The sequence below is a fragment of the Silurus meridionalis genome, chromosome 17 (assembly GCF_014805685.1).
Source record: "Silurus meridionalis isolate SWU-2019-XX chromosome 17, ASM1480568v1, whole genome shotgun sequence".
In the NCBI taxonomy this organism is placed as follows: Eukaryota; Metazoa; Chordata; class Actinopteri; order Siluriformes; family Siluridae; genus Silurus; species Silurus meridionalis.
The window spans coordinates 15555986-15583238 of record NC_060900.1 but is presented as its reverse complement, the minus strand read 5'-3'; the positions used below and the strand labels follow the sequence as shown (position 1 = coordinate 15583238).

At 38.4% G+C, this 27253-nt stretch overlaps 2 protein-coding genes across 2 annotated transcripts in view; one reads left to right on the top strand and one right to left on the bottom strand.

Moving 5' to 3' along the window:
* The window catches only part of LOC124399639 (aminopeptidase O (putative)), a 75120-nt gene extending 66747 nt beyond the window's left edge, over positions 1–8373 (top strand). Inside the window, 3 exon segments of the mRNA XM_046870715.1 lie at positions 4034–4120; positions 4210–4366; positions 7797–8373. Of these exon segments, the coding sequence (XP_046726671.1) occupies positions 4034–4120; positions 4210–4350 (228 nt within the window). The 3' untranslated portion in view covers positions 4351–4366; positions 7797–8373.
* Positions 8374–8716: 343 nt separating this feature from the next.
* fancc (FA complementation group C) overlaps positions 8717–27253 on the bottom strand; it is a 32898-nt gene continuing 14361 nt past the window's right edge. Inside the window, exons 7-15 of the mRNA XM_046872342.1 lie at positions 26127–26291; positions 25857–26010; positions 16984–17039; positions 16519–16618; positions 15842–15917; positions 13369–13465; positions 11928–12102; positions 10592–10780; positions 8717–9838 (exon numbers count right to left, since the gene is read on the bottom strand). Of these exons, the coding sequence (XP_046728298.1) occupies positions 9710–9838; positions 10592–10780; positions 11928–12102; positions 13369–13465; positions 15842–15917; positions 16519–16618; positions 16984–17039; positions 25857–26010; positions 26127–26291 (1141 nt within the window). The 3' untranslated portion in view covers positions 8717–9709. The remainder of the gene's footprint in view (positions 9839–10591; positions 10781–11927; positions 12103–13368; positions 13466–15841; positions 15918–16518; positions 16619–16983; positions 17040–25856; positions 26011–26126; positions 26292–27253) is intronic.

The window sequence follows — 27253 nt, the reverse complement described above, 5'->3', positions numbered from 1 at the left end:
CCAAAAGGGCTCGGCATGAAGCATATGCAGTTCTGCTATGCTCCAGAGCAGTATGTTTTGTTTGAAGTGTCTGTAAATCCTGCGTCGATTACCGAGGCAGCCGTAGCTTTGTGATAAGGTGAGCTAAAGGCTAAAGGGTTATGGCACAACTTGGAGCTGGGTCACTGTTTGGTTTAGAGTTAGGTCAGTCTTCCCTCAGGCAAGTTTTTATTCTCCTGACCGATGAAGCCCTCGCTGTTGTACTGAGCCCAACGTCTCTTAAACGCGATAGAGTCCTTGGGCTGCGCTTAAGATTCACCCAGACATCTACACACCTTTCTAAAACTGACGCTTTCCTGTACTCGCGGGAATGTAACGCACAGGGGTAGGGTGAGCAAGATGGCGTGCTGTTTCATGTGGACTGTTCCCTTTCCGTGTGCGCGTTTGCGCTTGAGTACCATCTGTTGGTCAGGCACACAGAACGCATTGTCCCACAGCTGCTTTCAAAGACCTGTCTCAGAGTTCACTCGGTCAGACCAGCCAGGAAAAGAGCATTTGATATGAACCACGCCAAAGAGCCCCAGAAAATCCACTAGATTCGATGTGCGCATACATTAGAGAAGACCGGTCTGTGAACTTTACTATCGGCTAATCTCTTAATTGCAAGAGATTTTTTTTTCTTCCAATTGTTGCTCCTTTTCTCGTGTCCTGCTATTTTCAAACCGGCATTTAAACCAAATTACGGTTAAAAATGCTTATTCTTTAAGGATTTTTACAAATGATTTACACAAAAAGAGAAAAGTATGAACTAGGCATCACTTATAATTTGATCATTTGCATCAACACTGAAATCCCTTGTTAAAATCGTATTTCCTAGATTTGTGCAGGTAGAGAAATAATGTAGTACGCAAGCGCTTGTGTATATGGCGCTCGAATGCAACACAAACACAGCAGACTGCTTCATTGTGAGCTACACTCATTTTTTCCATCGATTTGGAAATGGCCTGTTCACAGCTGCTTTTTAAAATCTAACATACCAGCTAGCTCCTTATCATACAACAGTGGTGTACAAAGTACACCAACCATGTATTTAAGTGAAAGTAGAGACACAGTAGGTAAAATATGACTACAGTTAAAGTGCTCCCTTTAAACTTTCACTTGAGTAAAACTACAAAAGTATTTGCATTCAAATGAGACTTTTAATCAGATCAGTTTATGTGAAAATACTCTGTTACTCTCAGCACAACAATCTATTAATAGATTGATATTAATGTGTCAAACACTGATTGATATCTAATAAATGATCACGAGCCCAAAAGCTTCTTTTTAACTACTTTTAAAAAATCGTGCAAATAAAGCCACAGGTGTTGTGTCAAGTTCGAGTCAGGAGTTTCTTCCATCATTTATTCCTCTCTAAATATTCTGCTTGCTGTTGAACTGATGCTGAACTGTATGATGGAGGTAGATACCACCAAGCGCCAATCATAAGTTTAAACAGCGCGCGCTCTTTCCTGATTGGTGGCTTGCTACGTGTTTGACTGGTTAAGTTTTTATACACTCATAAATAAGTAACAGCTGATTTTGCTAAATGTTGTTTTGTACTCTTACAAATGTGCACATGTTTGCTATGAAAAAGTACATTTAATTATGTTTTTGGACTAAAACTACTCAAAATGTCATGTTTTAGCTAAAATAGGGGAAAAACAGGGGCAGGGGGATGTACCTGTTGCTTGGTTGTTAGTAACTGATGTGTGCCTCAGGTCTCAGAGTTACAGTGCGAGGGAGAAGCCCCCGGGCACAACAGCTGCCTCTTTCTCTCAGGGGAAACTCAGTAATTACACGGGCATTCCACAATTTATTACTCCAAACGGTCGTGCACATCCACACATCTTCTCACAACGGGTTTTTCACATAACGCCAATGCATCGTCTTCTCTGTCCCAGACAAAGACACTGATTAGCAAAGCACAGTCCTCCGTGTCTATGGTCATGCTGAAGTGATTGGACAGACTGGTGAGACAGAAAGTAATCAGAGCCAAAGTACAGAATGTCTCTTTCACATTCTTTCTCCATGTTTTTTTGTTCAATTGTGTCAGTATTATGAGGTCAGTGTAGTAGCACACTTTTTTTTTTTTTTATTTAAGACACACAGAGATGATAGAGTTTGTGTGTTACTCCGTGTGTGTGCCTGGTGGATGTGTTCTGCTAATTACAGCTTGCTGTTTTCTCTAGGAAATGACCCTGCCTGTCCTCTCTCTCCACATGCAGTCCTGCTTTAAAAGTGCTTTCACTGCTGCTCTCCTACACACAGTGATGTGTGTGTGTGGAAGATGTGCAACGATTCCATTTCCTTCTACCGTCCATTTTTACTCTGCACCTTGTGCATGAAGCTAAACACTGGGCCCAGCTTATTAATCATTAAACTCCACTTTGACACCTTCATGCTCTTTCATACGCTCCGTCATTACGGTTTATTTCCCCGCTATTCCGAACGACACACAAACAACGTGTAGAAAGTAGAAATATTATTTTGATCAGGGTTTTCATTCATCTGTTCTAAATGAAACATGCAAGAAAACGTTGTTACTGATGATGTCGAATCTGCATTTCGCTTCCAGAGCACACAACATTGTCTGTGCCAAGTCATAACACCAAACAAGAATGCACAGAAGGCAAAGGGGCTATTGTAAATCTGAGTAGAGAAAGAGAGGGCAAATAATAGAAGGATGAGCAAGCTGGCTGACCTCCAGTAGGTTAATGTGTGTGTGTGTGTGTGTGTGTGTGTGTGTGTGTGTGTGTGAATGTGGTGGTAAATCAGCAGTAGACAGGATGTAGAAGTTATCAGCACACAGCCACTCTATAGTGGAGCACCCGGTCTCGAACACACAAGAGAGCAGGTGGGATAGAACATTTCTCTCTGTTCTCTATCTCTTTCTCTCACAGACACAGTACACACACACACACACACAGCAAGTCTGTAGCATCTTCTCTGATCACACTTTGAGGTTATATATAAAATAATAGCCAAAGAAGTATAAGATACAGTATGTGGACAAAACATTTAAATTTAGTGTCCATTTGCTGTTATAATAACCTCCACTCTTCTGGGAAGATCTTCCACTAGATTTTGGAGTTGTGCAGATTTGTGCTCCTTCAGCCACAAGTGTGTTAATTAAGGTTGGTTCTGATGTAGGCAAGGTGAGGAGGCCTGAGGTGCAGTCGTTTTAAGTCATCCCCAAGCTATTCAGGTCAAAGCTCGATAGCAGGAGATCTTCCACTTCATCCAATATAAACCATATAATCATGGAGCTCACTTTGTGCACAGGGGCATAGTCATGCTAAAGCAGGTTTGGGCTTCCTAATTCAAGTGAAGGGAAAATTTTATGTTACCACGTCTAAAGGCGTCTGATACAATCAGGTGGCTCAAAGTTTGTGGCACCAGTTTGGGGAAGAACCACATATGGCTGGAAAAGTCAAAGCGATATACTTTTGCATTAAGAAAGGTGTTAGTCATATCAAAGTATGTGCTGATGAAATGCTGGGAAATATTAAGTTCAGTGTCCCAACAAGCTAATGAAAAACACATGTACATAAGTAAACATAAGTAAATGCGTCTTAGAATTATTTGTTAAATGCTTTTATGGGTTAGTAGAGAGAAGTAAAGCAGGAATGACTCTTAAAATGGCGAGTCAACAAGTAGGCACACAGCTTCAGTGTGGAATGTGAGAGGTAGTGGGTCAGGTGGTGGTTGGGGGACGTTTTTGTGAGGTCAGAGAACTGAGCAGGCTTCTAGGGACAAGGAAATGAGAGAGAATGAGAATAGGAATGAGAATGAGGAAAGGGACAGAGCCAGTCTGTGATCGCTCCGAGCAGCACAGCTAACAGAGCTCCCTTTCATACAGCAAAAGGGACACACACACAAGTACACAAGCACGCACACACTCACAAAGTTAGAGTGTCCTATGAAACTGATCGAGGACACACACATGTGATTGTGTTACGTTGAACATAAGTGTGTATGCGGTGTTTTTGAACGTACGTCTGTGTATCTGTAGGTGAAACATCGCTGGTGTGAGCTGGTAATCAAGCATAAATATGCATCTGCCTATAGAGATGTTGAAGATTTCCTCTTTCACAACCAGGTACGCCATGACGCATACGCTTGGCTTTTGAAGCCTAATAAGACTCCATTTTGTTCTGATATATGATGTACGTGTGTGGTGTGTTGCAGGCGATGGGGGTTTATCTGTACGGCGAGCTGATGGTGCAGGAAGATGGACGTCAGCAAGCTTTAGCACGACGCTGCCTGTCAGGCATCAGAGACGATATGGACCAATCAGCACGCAAGATTGTGGAAGAAATGATCCTCTAATTCAGGAAGGGAGCAGGTAGGGTTTATTTTCCATCTTTCAGCTCCACCGTGTGCCCATTACTTCTTTCCTTGTAATGTTTATTTTCCAGACCTTTAACCAGTAGCAGTTGCTGTGATGTATATTTAATAATAACACTCATTCGAGAGCACAAACAATTGAATAAGATCTAATCTATATATATAAAAAAAAGGGACAATCCAAAACTTGGTCATTTTTTATCACCACTGCTTTTATCTGCAACATATTGTGGCAGGACAAGCATGTTTTTATACCCAATTGTGGACCGAAATTTAACTTCCTCTAAAAGTAAACTTCCTGTAGAGCACAATACGTTTTAATGTTTTTGAAAACAAAGAATTAATAAATGAAATACACATTATGCATTCAAGTGCCTTATAAAGGGACATTGTTTTTGTCTAATGGCCTTTTGTAAGAGTTCATTTGACCACTGTAGACACTGTAGACACTGTAGACACTATGTCTACACTAGGCTGAATACATTTGAAAATTGTGTTTCTCAAAAAGAAATCCACATTGAAACGTCTGAAAACGATCACGTCGCTGTACATCGCGTGAGCAAAACGTTAGATGCTTTGACCTTTTTCTTTCTGGCTCTTTGAAGCGTTGTGGCAATGACTAAAAATGCATCATAGCCTCCGTTTTTTTTGGAACACATTTCTCCAACAGATCTGGGGAACAAAAAAAAAAGGGGGGTCTGCGGGTGTTTTCCTTGCTTCGAGACACGGCTCTAAGACATAGTGCCAGTTCCCGCAACGTGCACGTCCACCTTTTAATCTGCTTGTTTTGCGTGGTTTGAAGCATCATGGGAGAAATTCCCAGGCTTCTCATTACCATCTTGTTCCTTCGTTCCAAACTGTGAAGGAGAGACATATGGTGTGAACTGTGGGCAGAAAGGGGAGTAGAATGGCTTTGAAGCCGACTATTTTACCGTGTCTTCACGCATCGATATGATCGTGTTTAAACGAGCCGCATGTCACATTGGGCCTCGCTTGAAGGAACTGCTAAATACTTGTCAGTCTCTGGGAAAGAAGGACTTATAGGCCATGCTCGGCCTGGTAGATAAATCCATTAGCCGTCTCCCACCAACCCTTTTTGGTGTAGTCGCCTTGCTTTTATCCACCAACGAGACAGCTTTATGTGTGTGGAAATCGGAGAGGGAGGAGTGGCTTGTGTGGATTTCTGCTGGCTACACCACCAATAAATCATGCTGCTTCCAACAACTATCTGACATCCCAGGCCTGCGACACAGTGTTTGCTTTTGGGCCAGTTTATCTTTGTCGGACTGTGTCTGGTTGTTGTCATTAATTTGCTCGCCAGGCGCCTTCGGGTTGCTCGTCCTCGGTGCCTCGGGAGAGGAGGCTGATGGTGGTGGATGGCACCTGTTGCTCTGAGGTGCATGGTGGAATAAATCATGTAGGGCAACAACCCCTAGTTTATAAACACAGAAATGGGGGTTGTTGCTGGTGCTTTTAATATGAGAAGCACCATGAAAAAGAGATCCTTACTTAAAAACTAGATCCCCTTTCGTGTTGGTTTTGGGATTTTTGTGTCCCTGCTGTCAACAGCACACTTTATCGCATACTGTTAACGTACAGGCTTTTAAAAAGTAAAAGACAAGTGCGAGAGGTATGTATGGGCTTTCGCCTCTGGAACTCGTCTCCACGTGACTAACGAGGGCCATAATCTCGGTTCAGCCGAGCGTGGCCAACTGCAGGAGTGTGAGAGCATCTGCAGCTCTTTCCTTTCATGTCGGGGGGGGTGTGTGGGTTCCTGGCGTGCTGATTTGTGACTTAAGATAAAAATCACATTGCCAGGGATTACCACACAACCACCACCTGGACAGCTGCTATAGCAACCAGATGCAACAGTGCAGGGTAAATAAATAAATAAAGCATTAGACACAGGGAGGTAGGTGAGCTTTGGAGAATGTAAGTTTTAGATGAGGATGTTTTCTCCCCGAGCTTTGGTGTTACCAAGCATGCACATACAGGAGACTCTCTCAGACCAGGTGCAGAGCTTAGCTGATTGGTGAACAGTGATTGAACTCTTTGTTCACAGTGGCTAAGTTCTGCACTTGATGTGAGCATGATCAAGAAACTGGAAGAAACCGAGAAAAAGAGAGAGAGCGAGAGGATGAAAGAGCAGATGATTTGCCCTTCCTATGGTAGAGGATGTGAAGTGTTTATAATTAATCCTGGAACCTGTTTTTCACCACAGAGTGGATATAAGTGAGAGAAAGAAGATTAAAGAGGCTTCAGAAAAGGAGGTCTGGAAGATCAACACAATAGTAACACGTTCTCATTGTTTAATTTTTGTTTCCACTAAGGCGGTATCTAAAAGGTTCCACAATCACCACACTGAACTTTAAAACGTGTGTGAACTTTCAGAGATGGTTTCTGATTTGAAGCATAGGTAATACCAAACACGACAAGCAGCCATGAGCTAAATTGTATTTCTATAAAAAAAAAAACAACCAGGCTAATAACACTTATAGTGAGAAACCAGAATGCAGCAATCGTCTTTCCCAACCTACCACACATTCTGCCATGTAATGGTCAGCTTTACTACCACTGCATCACAAACACATGATTGTCGTGCTCTTTGTTTCGCTGCCTCATAAGGGAGTGGAATTCCGAGCAGTGCTGTAGACTGGTATCTTATGAAGTCAGGAACGTTTCGCTACAAAGAGATCGAAACATCTGCATTGCTGGGCTAAAAAAAAAAAAAATACAGGTCCACTTTTAGCCTGGCTGCTTAAAATAGAGAAGACAGGAGGAGGAGACAGGAAACACGTAGAGTGAGTGGACAGCTAACGGCCCTTTCTGCCAGCACACTGTCGCCTAAGCCATGACAGATATAGGAGATAAATATGAAATCCAGGAGAAGCTGGGCCATAAATGTCTATATTTAGAAACTGGTTAAAGATGCATTACTATCAGAAGGCTAGCACAAATGGAATTAGTGGCACAGGCTGTATTTAAAATATCATTAAGTTCTATTCCAGGGGAAACGAAGTGCTAAATATCTTCGGTGGAAGCGTATTAGCCGCGTCTGAAGTTTTGTGTACGGACCTCATACAGAGAGCCGAGAGTCAACTGGACCTGGCCTCCCGTGCCTACTGAGCTGATTACAGTACTGCAGAAACACTGGCTCAGTTCAGCAGGAACAGGAGTCTGGTCCACAGACCCCTGTATCTACAACATCCTCCTGCAATGTTGCATCCTTACGACTCTTGGTGGCTCCAGCAGGGATGCTCAGGCATCTACACCAACAGTGTACCAATTTTTTTGTGAACACTATTTAGTACAGTTGTGGGGTTTGTAGTGTAGGTCAAGCATAAAGGAATGATAACATGTCAGGCACTGCTTTGTTTTTAAATATCCATATTAAAAATCCACATCCACTTGTTTGTCTCTCTAAACAGGACCCGACGCAGGCGTTGTTCTTCAGGCTCGGAGCGTGGAAACAGCAGAGGGATCTCCACCGCAGCACACAGCAGCATGGCACAGTACTAATAACCATCTGATTTATATACACAGGGCAGCCACATGTATCATTGTTGAACTATTGATGATATATTTTTATAAATGAACGTTGTGTCATTCTGCCCTACTGGAGAAATTCCCTTAGGTGGCAGCGGCCGCGGAAACGAATGCATGGTTACCGTTTGTGTAACAAACATGGCAAGCCGCCTTATATTTTCATGCAAAACATGTTACCTCAGCATTGGTATTCCAGTTAGGACTATTTGGAAACAGTGAAAGGTCAGTTTCTGGTATTTAATGCTGCTTGGTCACTGGAGGCTAGAGCTAGCGCGCTGTATAGATTTTATTGGTGTCATTTAAGCGCAATATCAACTACACAATGAAAGAAAATTCTGCATAATATTGCTTACTTGCTTTGTAACGTCCGACTGTGATTCCATTATCAAATAATTTTTTTTATATATTTGAATTGTTTTTATTGTTTCAAGGTTTTCTGAAATAAAATGAAAGATTCTACAAAAGGCTTTGTGTGATTATACTATCATTTGTGTTCATTTGAGTTTACTGCCTGTCGGGGGTTTTTGTTTTCATTTGGCTTTAGTTTTAGTGACAGTAGCAGGCTGAATTTGGTATTCTTACTGAAGGGTAAGACTGGAACAGAGCAAAAGAATAGAAGAAGAGGCTGTGCTGAGAGACTGAGGCCAGATGGGAGACTACTGATGATGAGGAAGACCTTTTTGAATTTAGACATGTCTTGGTGCTGGGAGGGGGAAAAATAAATAAAAAAATCTTCTATCACACATGTTGGTCTGTATTCTGTATATTTAAAAAAAAAGAGAGAGAGAAATTACATCGTAAGCAGTATTTACAGACTTTATTATTTTTGTAGCATTTGTTTTTAAGTTCTCCAAAAACAAAACGAAAGTGATTTAAGACATGGTGCTCTTGTGCAAGAGCCGTGTCAACTCGGTCAACATTTGCTCACAAGATCATATCAGTAACTGAATTGAAATCAAATTACATTTGAAAAATGGAAAAATTCTCTTAGGGCGTAAAAAAAAAAGTTGTCCAAGCCCAAAATTGGCAAATTATTAAGCTTTTAAAGGTCTTAAAAAAATGATTTGGTCAGAGAATTAGTGAGCATTAAACAAATGTGCTCCTGAGATCTCCTGTGCCACCATTTGCTTATTTACTTTTACTGCAGTGAAGTGTTAAGGGGAAAAGCTAGAAACAGCATAGTTGAATTCTATAGTCTTCACAATGGTAAAATTAGGAACATTTTCAAATAAAATGTATATAAATCTCAACAGATATCTGAGTTAAAAAATACTGTTTGACTGCATCAATATAGAATGATAGACATCATAGACTCTTCTTTGTACAAAAAGCTGAAATCATTCTAATAAATAAAATGAAAAAAAGTTCCTTTATCTATGAGCCAATAATTTGTTTTTAAGTCTGTTAAACGATTATAATTCTGCTATTTTGTAGATGGCTCATTTTATTTGCCCAGGAGTTTACACATCTCCTAACATCAACATTCATGCATTGAAATATTTATAAAAAATAAATAAATTGAGAAACAATATAACCTCTGTACATATTTTCCTTAAATGGGTTTTCTTCTGTATTTTTCTGTATGCATACATGTCTCCGTTCCTTTTAATTGGCCTGACATGACGTTGCCTATTCAAAATAAATCCAGCAGCTGTGCTCAGCGTATAAATGTCATTTTCAACAGCCCCGGCTTTCAGTGTGGAAGTATACCATGCCAGAAATCCTTGTCCTAATAAACAGCTTACCGCATGCCAGCGTTTGGGCACGTCCACGTGTTTATGTGCAGCCTGAGGCACTATGCTCTATGGAGTATGTCCTTAAGCATCTTGAGCCTGGCATCCACTGCACCATCTCCTTTTAGCTTCTGATGCACAGAGGAGAGCATACACATGGCTCTGCCCCTCACACCAGCATCAGTCAGCACCTACACATACAAAACAATCCCTTTGGTTACTTAAACTTATATATAATGGTGAGTCAAATAAAAAAATGTTTTTATAATATTATGGAAAAAAAAAGTATGTTGTCCAGATGTTTACTAGCAATTTTTGCAAAGGGTTTCATTTGATTCCACTTTTTATATGAAGGTTTACCATCAGGTTTAGTGGCAGGGAGATAAAGTGGTAAATTCAGTTCCAATTGAATTAAAATGTCATGACATGGCCGACTGCTACGATCTGATCAAATCTGTTGTCTGAGTGTCCAGTGCCATTTAGAAACGCATCATATAAACATGGTTATATTTTAATGTAATACTAACAGACCTGGCTTTTCAGTTTCGGTTTGACCCAGGATTTTCTCCGCTATTACAAATGTAAAAATGAGAAGAAAAATGTGCAACTCGAAACAAAGGCCTGCCATTGCCACATCTCTAAATCAGTGGCATTAAGAGCAAGCAGCAGCTGCTGTGGGAAAGCAGAAAGCTGGAGGTTGTAAACTTGTTTTTGTTCAGTGTCAAGGGGTGGACTAAAACCTTCTCCATTTTACAAGGTGCTGTAAACAGCTGGGAGCACACTTGAACATTTCACTCCCTGCATACCACAGAAACCCCTATACACTAAATATAAGCACTAAGGACCAGGCCACCTGGTTGTGCACTAGTTCACTTCGATGACGGAGTCAGTAAATGTACATGTATTTCAGTTAACCGATTGTACTGTATGTTGTTTTGTTTTACCTTCTCTAGAACATCTGTCACCCTGCTGGTTGATACTTGAGAAAATATGGCAAAGTTAAGGAGAAGACTGAGAAATAGGTTTGCTGACGGAGTGCAGAGGAGCTCGTTCACAGCAGACAGTCGTTCAGAAGACAGAGTGTGGGCGAGGAAGAGAGTCTTCAAATCACTCCATGCCTGTCTTGCCACATTCTAACAGACAATAGATATAGTGTTAATCAGTCATTTTATACTCTAGTTAACTCTGTCTAGTAGGTTTTTATTGAAATTCCTCTTTTAAGCTTGTAAACACTGGAACAAAATGGATCATGAGGGTACACAAGAGTAGATAAAGTGCAAATACACGACGGTGTTAAGGCGAGTATACGGAAAAGAAGACCCCGAAAAATAAATACAAAGAATTGGCAGGGTAGCACAGAGAGTTTCCTCACAGTGTCTGATGCGGCTTTATAAAGTTGAGGTGTGCGCAGTGATAATTAGTCATGCTGCATTAGATGTTGGGCTAGCCTACTTGAGTACTGGGGGCAACCAGGTGTTGAGTTATCCGACTCCCTCAGGGAAGAAACTGGTGCAAAGTCTGTTTTTGGATGCTGCTGTATTCTCTGAATCGTCGCAATACTGGTAGCTTGGCAAAATATGCTGTATGAAAACCATATTATTGTGAAATAAAGTAATGAGATTACAATTTGAGGAGGTTCTATGATGTGTTAGCAGGTTCTTACAGAATATAGATTTTATATTTGTATTCATTTGAAAGAACTTCAGTGCCAACAAAGTTTTTTCTGCCATTGTTAAGAGCGCTGTTACAAATGTGGGGTCCACACGGCCTTAATTTGGGGACCCCTGCTTTGACATTATACCATTTGGATGTAATAATGTAAAAGCACATTTGGAACAGCGCTCTTAACAATGCCAGAGACATATCCAAAATAACATTTCATATCTGTATTTAATAACAACATTTTACCCTAAAAAAAAACCTGTTTACCCACCAATAATATGCACAATAGTAAAAAAAAAAAAAAGCTCTTTTAATAGACGATATATCTCTTAAAAAGTAATGCTCGTTGTATGGTGCATAACAAAATAATAAACTAATTTAAAATTACAATAAAATATCCACAATACTACTGGTAGTCACTCCAGTCCATGTCATTTTCTGTTTCAGCCTGACCCGGCCCCAATTAAAAAAAGAAAACAAATTATGGTGACCCTGAGAAAAAACTTTGGGGGACCCCTGACGTACATAATCTATTCCAGATTTCATCACACATACCATTGCACAGTTTAATCAGACTGCATCTAATTTCAGTTACACTTGTTTAACTGGATGTCTTACATTATGCTGAGTGCTCTGGTGCCCTCTGTTGGTGGGGTCATGGTAGAACATCAAGAGAAACAGCAAAGGGTCTGATTGCCCAGATCCTACAGAGACCAGTATCTGAGCAGCAACATCTATCCAATGACCAGCCTGGACAAGCAAGAACCAGACCTCAAACACAGCCCTGTGTCTTCTGCAACACAGTCAGTACAGAAAAGTGAGCTGGGTAATGGCTGCAAGAAAGAACAGATGATATTGGAAATTCCAGACATTACACATCTGTTTAATGTGCCCACATTTAAGAACATTTGGCTTGAACACCACTGCTCCAACTTTGTGGTCTTTGTGGTCTCCTCTTAATTAGACAAAATATAAGCAGCTAACACTTTTGTTTTGTCTGTTTTGTGGTTAAATAAAACACATGTGCACTGCACTGACAGAGAAAATGATGTGCATTAAAGTGAACAGTTGCATTATTATGGTGGTTTAGTCAGATCAGTGGGGGCTAAAAGGTTTCTGTGATCGTGCTGCGATCCAATATCCCAAATAAGGGCAAAGACATTAGTCCAAAAAGCCTCTGACCTCAGTTATTACCATTTCATAACCAGCATTTTGTCGCCTTTTGGTTCAGCAATATCTACAGCTTTTGCTCTGTACTATACACACCAATACATCTGCTTAAGTTAATTCCATTCAATTCGAGTTTGTTCTATAGTGCTTTTTATAATGGACATTGTTTCAAAGCAGCTTTGCAGAATGTAAGGATTATAGATGTAAATATAAGTGTTATAAATATGTTTTGATCCCAGATGAGCAAGCCTGGGATGAGTGTGGTGAGGAAAAACTCCATTAGATAGTATGAGGAAGAAACCTTGAGAGGAACCAGACTCAAAAGGGGAACCCATCCTCACCTGTGTGACACCAAGTGTGATTAAAAAAAAAAAAATCATAAAAACATTACAATCACTGGAAAGCGAGAAACATCATGAGCACCGGAGTGTGTGAGTAATGTCCTTTCTACAGTCAGCTGGATTTGGAATCAGGTGCTCCTGAGCAACTCATAAATTAGCTCAACTTCTAAGATCATTATAGATTCAACACCAACTCCTCCATGCAAGAGCCTTTAAATGTTCACTTTAAGCCTTTAAATCTGTGCACTTAACCAAATTGACCAATCACATCACGGCAGCACAAGGCATAAAATCATCAATGTTTAATTACTGTTCATATCAAACATCAAATAGAAGGGAAAAGGTGTAATCAGGGACTTGTTCATTCAGTTTGTTTTAATGACCTACTCTGTATATTTTAAAAACCTCTGATCTGCATGATTGTTTGCATTGCACTCCTGAGACATAATAATCAGACCGGAATGCTACATGAATACGCAGGGGTACAGGTGCTCCTGTTAAAACAGAATAAAAATGTTTAAAAAGAAAACATAGGTTTGTGCTCTCACTTGCTGCTGTCCTCCTCCTGGTTTCTATCTTGAAGAAATGTCTTTACTAATGTCCCAATCCAGCTCAGGTGCTCCAACCACACATTCTGTGGCACATCTATGAATAAGGATTATGGTGGGGTTAATGTTGTAGAGTAAAGAGAACACAGATTGTGATATATTTAAAAATAGTAATACTGGTATCAGCCCATTTCAATTACCCAGCCCATAATAATATTTAAAAAAACCGTTATTTTTATATAATGTTTTCATTTATATATACTGCTCCACAAAAATTAGTTGCATTGTAATCATGAATATGATTTTAATTAAATATAATTAAATACACACCGATCAGGCATAACTTTATTGTTATAGCATTATGAGTGGTGAAGTGAATAACACAGATTATCTTTTCATCGTGGCACCTGTTAGTGAGTGTGTTTACTGTATTAGGCAGCAAGTGAACATTTTGTTATTAAAGTTATTGTGTTAGAAGCAGGAAAAATGGGCAAGCATAAGGATTTAAGAGAGTTTGACAAGAGTGTGGTCCAAGGAATGAATGGGAAAGGGCAGTCTGATCCAACAGATGAGCTTATGTAGCTCAAATTGCTAAAGAAGTTAATGCTGTTAATGCTTGACAGATCAGGGCTGTTTTGTCAGCAAAATACTTTGTCAGTTATACCTGATCGGTGTAATTAATCCTAACAAGGTAAACAAATTCCAAGCAAATTCCAATGATGATCATTATACGTTTTATCCCTCACCATTACTGGGTTTTGGATTGGTGCAAAACAAATTTCATTTCATTTCATAATACATTTCTTTTCACAAAATCCTACAAAAAAAATACATTTTGATTTCCTATTTCTTACATATCTTGCAAGAAACAATGGAGTTAATTGGAAACCTAAAGGTCTTGAGAATCAGCGATATTTCTAATAAGTGTATTCTGACAATTTATCACACTACTGATCTAACTTTGTGATATCACACAGGCCCAAGGCTATATGATTACTCATATACCCTTTCATCAGTGTTCTCCTGGAGACACCCTTAAGCCAAATTGCTTATTGGTCTGAGGTGTCTGAACTGGAGCCCAAATTCACCATTTCTAATACCCAGGGATTTGGTCTCCCATCAGTACATTTTGAAACAATCGTTGTTCAGTGAAGCCAAACATCTGTGCTCCCCGTGCTGCTCGCACATATTATGAGTAAGTACAGACATTGTGGCTTTGTGTGGATATCATCTGTAGACCTGCGATCTGTAACTGTGTTTGCAGCAGTATGACAGGTAGGTGTAGTGTGTTTGGTGATGGGTTTAGGAATTACATTCACTGGCACTGTTGTGTCTGAAAACATTCAAAATGTACCATAACCTGGAATGGAAGCTTCTAACATGAGAACATTTGATAACAGGTTTAAATGTATACTGTATTTTTTTTAAAAGACTGATCTTTGCTCATGCAACTGAAACATACATATTTTGAGTATAGATGTACAGTGGTACCTCGACATACGAGTGCCCTAACATATGAGTTTTTTGAGATACGAGCGGTCCCTCGGTTTTTTTGCTTTGATATGCGAGCAAAAATTTGAGATACGAGCTCAAGGCGCCGTTGCTAGATGGCGAATCGAAGCCAGAAAGCGAAGATTGTGACAAAAATTAAAATAAGCAAAGAAGAAAAAGTAAAAATTTGTAAGTTTAGGGATACGTAGTGTGCAGGAGTGCTAGTAAAAAACGAGTTTTCCCTCCACCTCCGCTAATCGCAGGGGTCACCTGGTGCCCGCAGGCAACAGGTATCCCGCGAAGACCATACGAGTAGCCCGCGGGCCTTTTCTTAAAATAGCTGTTTCCTACTTTGTTAAAATATTTGTTGATAATTATTATGAGAAATCATTAACATGACCAGTGTCTTCACATAAATGAATATCATTAATTATTAATAATAACATATTATAAAAGGTAAACTGAACAAATGTGGTATTTCAGATCGAACTGAAAACTGTGTGTATCAAACTGGTAGCCCTTCACATTAATCGGTACCCAAAAAGTAGCTCTCAGTTTCAAAAAGGTTGGTGACCCCTGGCTTATCGCCTTCCCCTGCACACTCACTCACACACACACACACACACACACACACACACACACACACCGGTGTTTTCGTTAGCTCAAGTCGTCTCATCTCCAAGGAAAATACGCTGAATAAAACCTTATTATATCTTTACATACTCTTTCTATTATGTTTTTATACAATATTTGTCATTTATAAATACATTTTTCTTATTCAAAAACACGTAACAAAAACAACTGGGGTGGCATTTTGGGGACTGGAACGGTTTAATGGCATTTCAATTAATCTCAATGGGGAAATTTGCTTTGAAAAACGAGCAATTTGAAATACGAGCAAGGTTACGGAACGAATTAAACTCGTATGTCGAGGTACCACTGTACTGTATATAAAATGAAAAAAGATTTGTATATACTGTACCTGATGGTATAGTCAATAAGGGTGTGAGCAGGTCATGAGGTACATGAGGAAAAAAAGATCTCAGTGGTAGTCGTTGCTGAAACACACACATTTAGGTTTCTCAACAAAGGAATCTTTAACAAAGGGAATCCATACTGTTATTATGGAGTATCTGATGTTTCTCCTCAAAGCCCTAAGAAACTTGATAGTATACATGACAACATGCTGGGTGTGATTTATGACTAATTCGACACTGAAATGCTTCAATGGTCACAGAATGAAGCTTTTTACATGTTCATGTTATTAGCAAAAAAGTTAAAAAATGAATAAAACAAAACCACACAAGACATGGTTTTGTTGACAATGTTTTTATTATCTCAGAATAAACTGAATTTAATGAAAGGCCTCTTACATACAGTCAGTGTGGGATTAGTCCAATAAACCTTTTTACACATTCCAAATGTTGCCAATAAGTCAAAAGTCCTGTATGTACACTACAATTTTATCATGCACATCCATGCACTTTACCATTAATATAGTACCATCATATTATTGCAAAAAACTGTGTGGACAGAATACACAGGTTGCAATCTGTTTAAAGTATTAAATCTTATTTGCGTTTTTATGTTTCAATTATTAAAATAATGAAAGAAAATAAAGAACACAGTAACAGACAAAATGATGAAGGTGGCAGATACCTGTGGCCTTTGTGCAGCACGCATCTGAAGAAAACATCTAGTGAAAACTTGTAATAGATTTCTCAGTGCAACATTGTCTTCGATTGATATTAGAGCATTTCTATAAATACAAAAGAAAACCCCACACATTATGAATCTTTTTACCTTTAGTAGAGTTCAAATGTCTGGGATTACTACTTTATTTTCACTACTACAGTATAGTTTTATTTATTAAAGAACAATAACTGTGTTATGCAAAGAAAAATCGATTTCTTTGCAGAATCCATGCATGGAACGTTAATATATTGGAATTTTGCCACCAATGTGTATATTAAGAACACATTACAAATCACCATTTGTTATTTGTAGTAAGCTCAGACTTTTGGACAATACTTGTAGATGCATTACTGGTATTTGAATTCATCAACAAAAACTTACATTAAGCAGTTTACCAATTGGCTGCACACAGTTGAAAGCATCACCTACCTGAAAATATCATTCACTATGAGAAAGATGTGGCAGTGCAGCACTGATGCTTTGGGCTAGAAAAAAACAACAAAAAAAAAACAACCAAAGAATAAAAACAAGGCAGCAACCAATATTTGCAATATGCATGTCAGATCTAGGAATAGCACTAGGGGGCAATGCAGCTACATCAATGAGGATTATAAACTGTGGCATTCCATCCAGTCTTCTCCCTCTCTCTCTTTCTCTCTCTCTCTCTCTCTCTCACACACACACACACACACACACACACACACACACACACACACACACACACACACACACCTGTAATTACTTTAGTGGCTAAAATCAATCCTAAGTTTCTTCTTCAAAACATGCAACCATATACATTTTAGCAGCTGTTTTAATTGACCTGCACATAAGCAGCTGTACATGCATGCCTGAAGTGCATTTATTCATATTTTTATTGGAACACAGGCATAACTATTATATTGCCATTTCTGCACCAGTCATATGGGCCAGGAATGCAGTAAAACACAAACTGTTTAACAGACACAAGAAAAAAAAACCTTCAAAAAACATGTGCCCTTTGATCAAACAAGCAAAGTATGTATTTATGTAGGTGATGGAAAGAAGTTACATGTTGTTTTGCTTTGCGTTTGCTTGGCTGCTAAAAACCCTACAATGAGCCCCTCTCATCTCCACACACACACACACACACACACACACACACACACACACACACACACACACACACACACACACACACACATATCCCCTTTCATCCCCCAAAAGCAACAAGAAGCATCTTAGATATTCCCGTAACACTTGCTATTCGACGCCTGCCAAGAGCTGCCAATTTGCTGGTCCAATAAAAAGAGATGTTTCAGCTGCAAACAGCAGACGCTGCTCATTGATCCTTTCTTTTAAAAAAATAAAAATTGCAAAATTTAACGGCAGTAACTTTAAAACTATTTCACTACAAGGAACTGTAACGGAGTAGAGTCAGAAGAAAACAAAGTATAGAAATGAACAAACAGGTGACACCTACGGGACCCCACGGGACCCCCCTGTACTGATGAAATAAAACCTCATTGGAGCTTTATAAACAGCTTCACGTTAATAAAAAAATTAGTAAATAAATAAATAAATAAATAAATAAATAAAAAACAACCCTTGTGCCATTTCAGATGGCTAATAAACTTCAGCCTTACCATTAAAACCAAAGACAGTAAAGTAAATAACCGAGTATCTCGTTACAGTGGCACCTGTTAGGAGGTGGAATATTTCCAGCATCATGTGGACAACCGATTTTCATAATTGATAAGTTTAAAGCAGGAAAGCATTAATATCTTAGCAACTCGACCAAATTATGATGGCTAGATAATGAGTCCGATTTTTTTAATAGGTCAGAGCATTAGTGATGGATGTTCCTGGTATGCAGTGGTTAATAACTACCAAAAGTGACCCAAGGTGGAACAACCAGTTAACCAGTGAGAGGGTGATAGATATCCATAACATATTAATGCAGGTGGGGAGTGAAGGCTAGTTCATCTGGTTTAATCCCATAGAACAGCTAATGTATGAAATGCTGAAAATGTTTTAACGCTGATTATGGGAGAATTCCAAATTCCTCATATTTCCAATCCATAGAGGTCCCACCTCGTACAGGATTTAAAATCTTGGAGCCAAGTATCAGAGCACAGCTTCAGAGGTCTTATAGAGTCCATGCCTCAGGTCAGAGCATTTCTGGTTATACAAAGAGGGATCTACACACTTTTAGAGATTGGCAAGTCTCCTTTACTTAACTTGTAAAGTCATAGATGATCAGTGTATATGCAAATGCATGTGTATAAAAATATGACAGTTCAATTTAAGGAACTATTTCACTTTTTCCGGGTCACTGTGGAACTGCAGATTACCAAACACCAGTTCATTGCAGAGCAGAGAGGAGATGCTCACCCATATTCACAATCACATCAAGAGGCAATGCATTTTAGCCATTTCACCTGCGTTTTTAGGACATAATAAGAAGTAAATGAATACAATGGGGTCCAGTAAATGGATAATTTTGTGGCTATCATAAATCAAATAACCAAGTCACTAAGTGTGAACTAAAAAGTGTGACCTGCACAATACATAAAGATCATGCCTTTATTTCTGGAAGGTTTCATTTTTGTTGGTAGGTGCTGGAATTTGATTGAATGAGTTTTGCTCACTGCCAAAGCGTACTACTTCTTGTATAAAAAAAAAAAAAAAAAAGCCAAATTAATAAAACCAATATTTTATTCATAAAATGAATAAAACCCAACCATAAGGTGTTTGGAAATGCAAAGCGTTCTAGGTTATGTCTAATGTTTATGAGGAAATTTTAAGAGCTGGTAGGTTTTCTCATAGGGTTGCACAATATTACCTTCAATCATAAAAAAAAAAAATCGGTAGAATTTCAACTTTCCAATACTTTGGGTCCTTTGTATGACCTTAACACAATGATGTCATTTTCCCTTGGGTGAATCACATACATGCCGCTAATCAAGTGTGTGCAGTGATACAAATCTCACACACACACACACACACACACACACACACAGTATAATGTGATAAAATCACTTTGGAGATAAATCCACCTGGTTTCCTTTCATGCCTGCAGCATATCTGAGTCAAGGAATTAAGTTTGGGAATGTTTTGTCTACCATGCAGATGAACATGATAATGTAAAAGAACAGGTTGAAGATATTAGCAAAGCATCTTCCTGAAAAGCATCCTGCCCTTCACAGAGAGCTCAAAAGTGAACAGGTTAGCTAACTATACTGTAAAATGTTTCAATATGAGAAAATGTATTAATAGGATTAGTCTCTGTAATTTAGTTGACTAATACTAATGATGAAATGCTTCACTGTATCCTTTTTAAGGAAGTGCACATTACTATAAAAAAAAAGTTAGACCAAGTGCTACCAACAAGTCAAATTTGGCCCAAGTTAATGCATGATCAAATGTACAAATTAAAAAATAAAAATAAAAATATTATTTTCAAAAAAGAAATTAGAAAAAGAGATGATCTTACTCAAAATGAGTACCGTATAATATTGTTCATCTCTGTGTAATGAGATCTTTTTGCAATCTTGAATTTTTGTGTGTGTGTGTGTATATACTGTGTGTATATATATATATATATATATATATATATATATATATATATATATATATATATATATATATATATATATATATATATATACACATACAGTGAGGAAAATAAGTATTTGAACACCCTGCTATTTTGCAAGTTCTCCCACTTAGAAATCATGGAGGGTCTGAAATTGTCATCGAGGTGCATGTCCACTGTGAGAGACATAATCTAAAAAAAAAAATCCAGAAATCACAATGTATGATTTTTAAACTATTTATTTGTATGATACAGCTGCAAATAAGTATTTGAACACCTGTCTATCAGCTAGAATTCTGACCCTCAAAGACCTGTAAAGTCTGCCTTTAAAATGTCCACCTCCACTACATTTATTATCCTAAATTAGATGCACCTGTTTGAGGTCGTTAGCTGCATAAAGACACCTGTCCACCCCATACAATCAGTATGAATCCAACTACTAACATGGCCAAGACCAAAGAGCTGTCCAAAGACACTAGAGACAAAATTGTACACCTCCACAAGGCTGGAAAGGGCTACGGGGAAATTGCCAAGCAGCTTGGTGAAAAAAGTTCCACTGTTGGAGCAATCATTAAAAAATGGAAGAAGCTAAACATGACTGTCAATCTCACTCGGACTGGGGCTCCATGCAAGATCTCACCCTGCAGTGTGTGCAAACCTGGTGAAAAACTACAGGAAACGTTTGACCTCTGTAATTGCAAACAAAGGCTACTGTACCAAATATTAACATTGACTTTCTCATACATTGTGATTTCTGGATTTTTTTTAGATTATGTCTCTCACAGTGGACATGCACCTACGATAACAATTTCAGACCCCTCCATGATTTCTAAGTGGGAGAACTTGCAAAATAGCAGGGTGTTTATATACTTATTTTCCTCACTGTATATATATATATATATATATATATATATATATATATATATATATATATATATATATATATATATATACACACACACACACACACACACACACACACACACACACACACACACACACACACACACACACACACAGTGTCTCATGAAATTCACCAGTTGTACAAGTTGTTGCTGGGATCCTCTTCTAGTCCTCCATAATGACATCACAAAATATTTAAAGTTTTCAATTTCAGCAATAGAAATTTACATTTATATATATAAAAAAAAAAGGAAACAAATTTTTGTTACATTAAAGAGACCCATCTTATTTTATATTGTATAAAACTTTTCCGATTACTTGATTAATCAATGGATTAATCGCTAAAATACTCCAATACTAAAATAACCTGTTTTAGTGTCACGCTGGTAACTGGACCTAACGTCATATTAGTATTAAAATATCATTTAAATTAAAATATTCAATTGTGATTAATTACAACTTAATTGCACATTTCTATCTGTTCTAAATGTACTTTAAAATAATCCTTTTCAAGTTTTTAATTCTCTAATCAACATGGACATGGACAAATATTAATGCTTAATGCAAATGTATGTTTATTATTAGTGAAACCAAACTCAACATAGAACATTAAAGACCAAAATTTTCTTGTAATTCTTTTTAAGTAATTATGGTGTTTTAAATCAAATAAATCATTAGGACACCAAACAAAACCTTTGCTATGTTTCCACACGGACGGTTAATGAGGTGATACTGGAGAAACTGTATCTCTTCTAACTTTCATACAGATTACATAATCAGTGAATATTTGTTTTATCTGTAAATTGGTTTATTTAAAAGTAGACATTTCGAGCTTTCTATTCATATATTTAATAAGTCTGCAAGGCAGGTATTTACTGATATTCAGGTTGTTTTATATCTGTCTGTGAAGAGAGATGACTGAGACGGCAGAGAGCATTCCTGGTCTGTTTTCTTTATTTTACAAAAGCGCAGCGTTTTGCTATTATGAGTGTATACAAATAAAACTAGACCCTTTACAGATTTGAATGACGTATTGCTCTTATCTGTATGATCAAAAAAGACGGATTAATTTAAGTTTGTTTCGGTCGTTATGAGAAATAAATGCCACAAAAAGCGCCGGCGCGTTTGTCGACCCCAGAGGGTTCATTGTGCGCATCATGCCGGATTTTGGTGTAACTAAAACAAATGCTTGCAGAATTTTATATCTCTTTTATATTTATTTATTTATATTTTTTCAATAAAAATGGTCAAACAGAAATGCACGCTGCATTATTCACGCATTAATACAATTTGTGCCGTTAAAATTAATTTGAGTTAACGTGTTATTAACGGGTTAATTAACATTAATTAACATAATACAAAAATAATTTTAAATTTAGTTTCATAATGAATGTTTCCAGGCTGAACATCCACCATATAGAACACAAGCAGAGAGATGATGATCAGGAATGTGTCTTTTCTCAGTCATGTTTACATCACTGACTCCCCGGGTCTCATCCACGTTAACCCCAAACGTCTTGTTGCCTTCTGCCTGCTCATTGTTTGCTTCATAAACTACTCTGTCTGTGGTGTGTGAGAGCCAGGAAATGATACACCAGTGGTAGATTGAAAAAGCAGCACAATAACAAGAAATAGGTTGATGGGCTGAAAATGGTGGCTGGTTAGAAAATGTAAGAAGTAGAAGGTATAGATATTTGTGTAAAAAATGTAACGAGAAAAAGTAAAAAGTTGTCTGAAAAATAAATAGTCCTGATACCAGAAAAATGTACTTAAGTACAGTAACGAAGTATTTGTACTTCATTACCTCTGTCTACCTGCCGTATAACGTTTCTTATAAAAAGATAATAATCATTTACACCTTATTACTAGTAAAGCCCCCCCTAGTAGTGTCATAATAGTGTCAAATATCATGAGAGTTGTTATTGGTATTGAAGTCAAAATTCTGTGAAACCACACTACTTTTATGTGTCTTGCTCCCCAACAAATCTCACGAATAGTCAATTGTAGCTTAGCCAAAAAAGTTTTGGCACTGAGCATGTAGAGTGATGCTGTTTATTGTTATTGAATCTAAACTCTGAGAATGGCGAATGGAGGGGGATTAAAGCTGCAAAACTCTTTTTTTTTCTCTCTATTTCCCCACTTTTGATTGCAGTTTAAACAATGCGTTTGTCAAAGACAAAAACAGCAACGAAGAGTTGAGGGCTGGCAAATTAGCTGACATATGTCAAATAAGTCCTGGAGCACAAACATACAACAGAGAGATTAAGGTGCTCTCATTGAGACTTTTGCAATTTTCTTACAATAAGAGGAGACATGTTTACTAGGGAAACAAATGAGGGCATGTTGTTACTCTGAGTTAATTAAATCAGATGGAAGGAGATATAAACAGACTCCTTTGCTCTAAATACCTACTTAAAGGTCTTGTAAGGGAACAAGAAGAAAGTCTATTACAGTGCGATCCGCCAGCGTATTTTCATGCTGTATGTGTACACAGAACGTGATTTCTAGTCCTGACAGCACATCCTGTAAACTATAGGCTGCGTAACATTTCATCAGTGAATTATTCCTGACGGGGAGACCTTAGTCAGTCCGGATCGGGAACAGCATATCCAGCACCACCACACTGAGCCATGGGGCCCCTCAGTGCTGTGTGCTTAGCCCACTGCTGTTCACTCTGCTGACTCACGCTGTGTAGCAATGCACAGCTCGAACCACATCGTCAAGTTCGCCGATGACACGACCATGGTGGGTCTCATCGGAAAGAATGACGAGTCAGCATACAAAGAGGAGGTGAACCAGTTAACAGCCTGGTGTGGAGCAAACAACCTGTCTCTCAATGTTGACAAAACCAAAGAGATGGTTGTGGACTTCAGGAGAGCACAGAGCGACTGATCATCGATGGATCCTCAGTAGAGATCATCAAGAGCACCAAATTCCTTGGTGTTCATCTGGAGGATCAACACCCGCTCCATCATCAAGAAAGCAGCGTCTCTACTTCCTGAGAAAGCTCATCTCCCTCCCCCATCCTGACCATGTTCTACAGAGAGACATCTGCATCACTGCCTGGTTTGGGAACTGCACCGTCTCGAATCGCAAGACCCTACAGAGGATAGTGAGGACAGCTGAGAAGATCATCACAGTCTCTCTCCGCTCTATCATGGACATTTACACCATACGCTGCATCCGCAAAGCCAACAACATTGTGGACGACCCCACACACCCACTCTTCACTCTCCTGCCAACAGGAAAGCAGTTCCGAAGTTCGGACCGCCACATCCAGACTGTGTAACAGCTTTTTCCTGCAAGCAATCAGGTTCCTCAATACACAGAACTGAACTGGAACACACACACACACGCATACACACACGCATATTCAGAGTATACAGTGAGTTTACTGGTCGGCGCTATCTTGTGTTATGTGTATTGTTTTGTGTTGACTGTCTGTCTGTCTGCACTGATTTTCATCTGCACTGTTTGCACTAGGTTGCACTCGATGCACTTTATGTAGCTTTATGTTGTTTAGTGTAGCACCTGGAACGGTGTCTCGTTTTTACTGAGTACTGTGCACCACTGTGTATAGTAGAAATGACAATAAAAGCCTCTTGACTCACCTTCAATATTTCAAATGGAAACTCATTAGCAGTTTGTGTAAATATTATGACATGACTGTTGTGAGCAAAAATAACCACGTCAAACACACAACGCGCTGACAAAAACAACTGGTTCGTTATCCATGATCCAAAATCAACTAAGTAAATTTGCTCTGACAGTGTTTGCAATAAGACACCTGCACTATTTGGAAGAGGTAGATGACGATACGAAAGGTTTAAAACACAGCTGGAAAGCGGCACCTTTTCAAATACAATTCGGTGCAGCTGGAGTTCCTCCCCCAATCACGGTTTCAGCAGTGGTGAACGAAATACACAAACCATGTACTTAAAAGAAAGTAGAGATATAATAAGTCAAATATTACTCCAGTAAAAGTGCTCCCTTTTAACTTTCACCTAAATAAAAAAAAGTACAAAATTATTTGCCTTCAAATGTACCTAAATATCCAGTATTATAAGTATTATGATTTATTATGGCTATAATGTTCCTATTATTATTTTTGTCACAAGACTCTTAAATCAACTCAGTTAATTTGAAAAGACTAATGTTACTCTTAGCACAACAATCTATTAATAAAATGATATTAATATCATTTATACATCAGATAAGATTATTTGTCCCACAGTGGGGAAATTTCTCTGTTACAGCAGCAAAGAAAAAATAAATGCAAATATATAAAAAAATAGACACATACTATAGTATACAGTATATACACAACACAATGTATAAATACAAATAAGGAAAAAAAGGGACCACTAGTAATTGGTTACGCACGTATTGCAGGCAATATTGCACACAGGTAGTATTATTACACAAAGCTTCTTCTCAACTGCTAAAAAAATTGTGTCAAGTTCGAGTCAGGAGTTTCTTCCATCATTTATTCCTCTCTAAATGTTCTGCTTGCTGTTGAGCTGATGCTGAACTGTATGATGGAGGTAAGTAGATACCACCAAGTGCCAATCAAAACAAGTTCGAAACAACGTGCGCTCTACCCTGATTGGTGGCTTGCTATGTGATTGACATTGAAGTTTTCATTCTCATAAATAAAAAGGAACGACTGATTTTGCAAAATGTAGTTGAGTAAAAAGTACAATATTTGACTTTAAAATGTAGTAAAGTTAGTTTTCCCAAATGGTAATACTTCAGTCCAGTACAGATACTCAAAAAAAAATACTTCCACCACTGATTTTTAGTGATGAAGATCGTAATTACTTACCAATAAGGAGTCCGTGACGACGTTCTCCAGATCCTTCGTAACATTGGGGTCAGAAAGAACACGCTCAAACAGAAACAGAACTGCCCGTTCTAAACTGGACAGGCTGACACACCACAGAGCCATCACAGCTTCATCCTCAATCACCAGCTTCTTACTGAGAAAAGAGAAAGAGACCAATTGCTTATATATCTAATCTGTACATAATGTATATTTTCAATATTCATATATTTTTATGCAGTTTGCGTATAATGTTCACTGTAAAAGCTTTACCTGAGCCAGGCTGTTTCAACCGCTTTTATAAACTCTGCACTGAGCTGAGAACAGTGACATGAATTACAATGGTTTAGCAGAGAACCAATAAGAGGTGCCACCTCAGGACATGTGACCAAAGGGATACAGGCTACTGATAATGAATGAATGCTGTCAAACGTGCACCTGCAACGAAAGCAAAACATGGACACAGAGGAGATGCGATTAAGACATAAATCATGTGAATCAATGTGTGATCCTGAGTAATGAAAGATCCGATGGGTCGATAGGAGGATCCTGATTCAACTATCTCACAGTCAAATCTTTGCGGAGGTGTTGAGACGAAGGATCGCACCATTTTTGTTATATGGGGGTGCTCAATGTCTGATTTCACATAGAACTACTGGTTTTCTCCCAAGTTATTATACAGCCTGTTATGATAATGCTGTAAATAAAAATGTGAAAAGAAAGAAGCTTTTAATGAATATTTTTAACGTGCGTGAATAAATCCAACCCCCCTGTGACAGATTGAAGTTTCACTTTCCATCATCCGTGACCGACACAGGAGCATCTCAGCTTTAGAGGTTTAAGTATTGAACAATATTGATCTGTAAAGGTTTATAGAATTTTATTCTGTAAAAATAAATGTTTGTCAGTGCATCGATGTTGCGCAAATCTTGCCTGCAGTTATTTATTTTCTAATTGTTTTAGGTTTATTGCACCAAAATGTTTTAGACATTTTTTTTTCTATATCTTTGTGTGATGTTCTGTACATCATAGCTTTAAAATGTTATGAGGAATCGTTTTACGGATGTTTATCCTGTTGCCTTTTATTTCTACCTTTCAAAAAAATGTACAACGATACTGTCAGTTTCATCGATCACTTGATAGGCAATTTTGGTCGCTTTATTGGAAAGTTGTTCAGTTGATTTTAGGCATAACTTGACCATTGTGATTCGAATTTGAAGTCAGTATTTTTTCTTGAAAAAAGTCAACAAAGCAAAAACTCAAATTGCGTGTCTTACTGTATGTAGCTGATGTGGACTGAAGCGTTTAATAAGCATATCCATGCTTTAAGACGTGCGCACACACACACACACACACACAAAACACACACACGACAAAATGTTTCGGGTGCGAGTTGACCT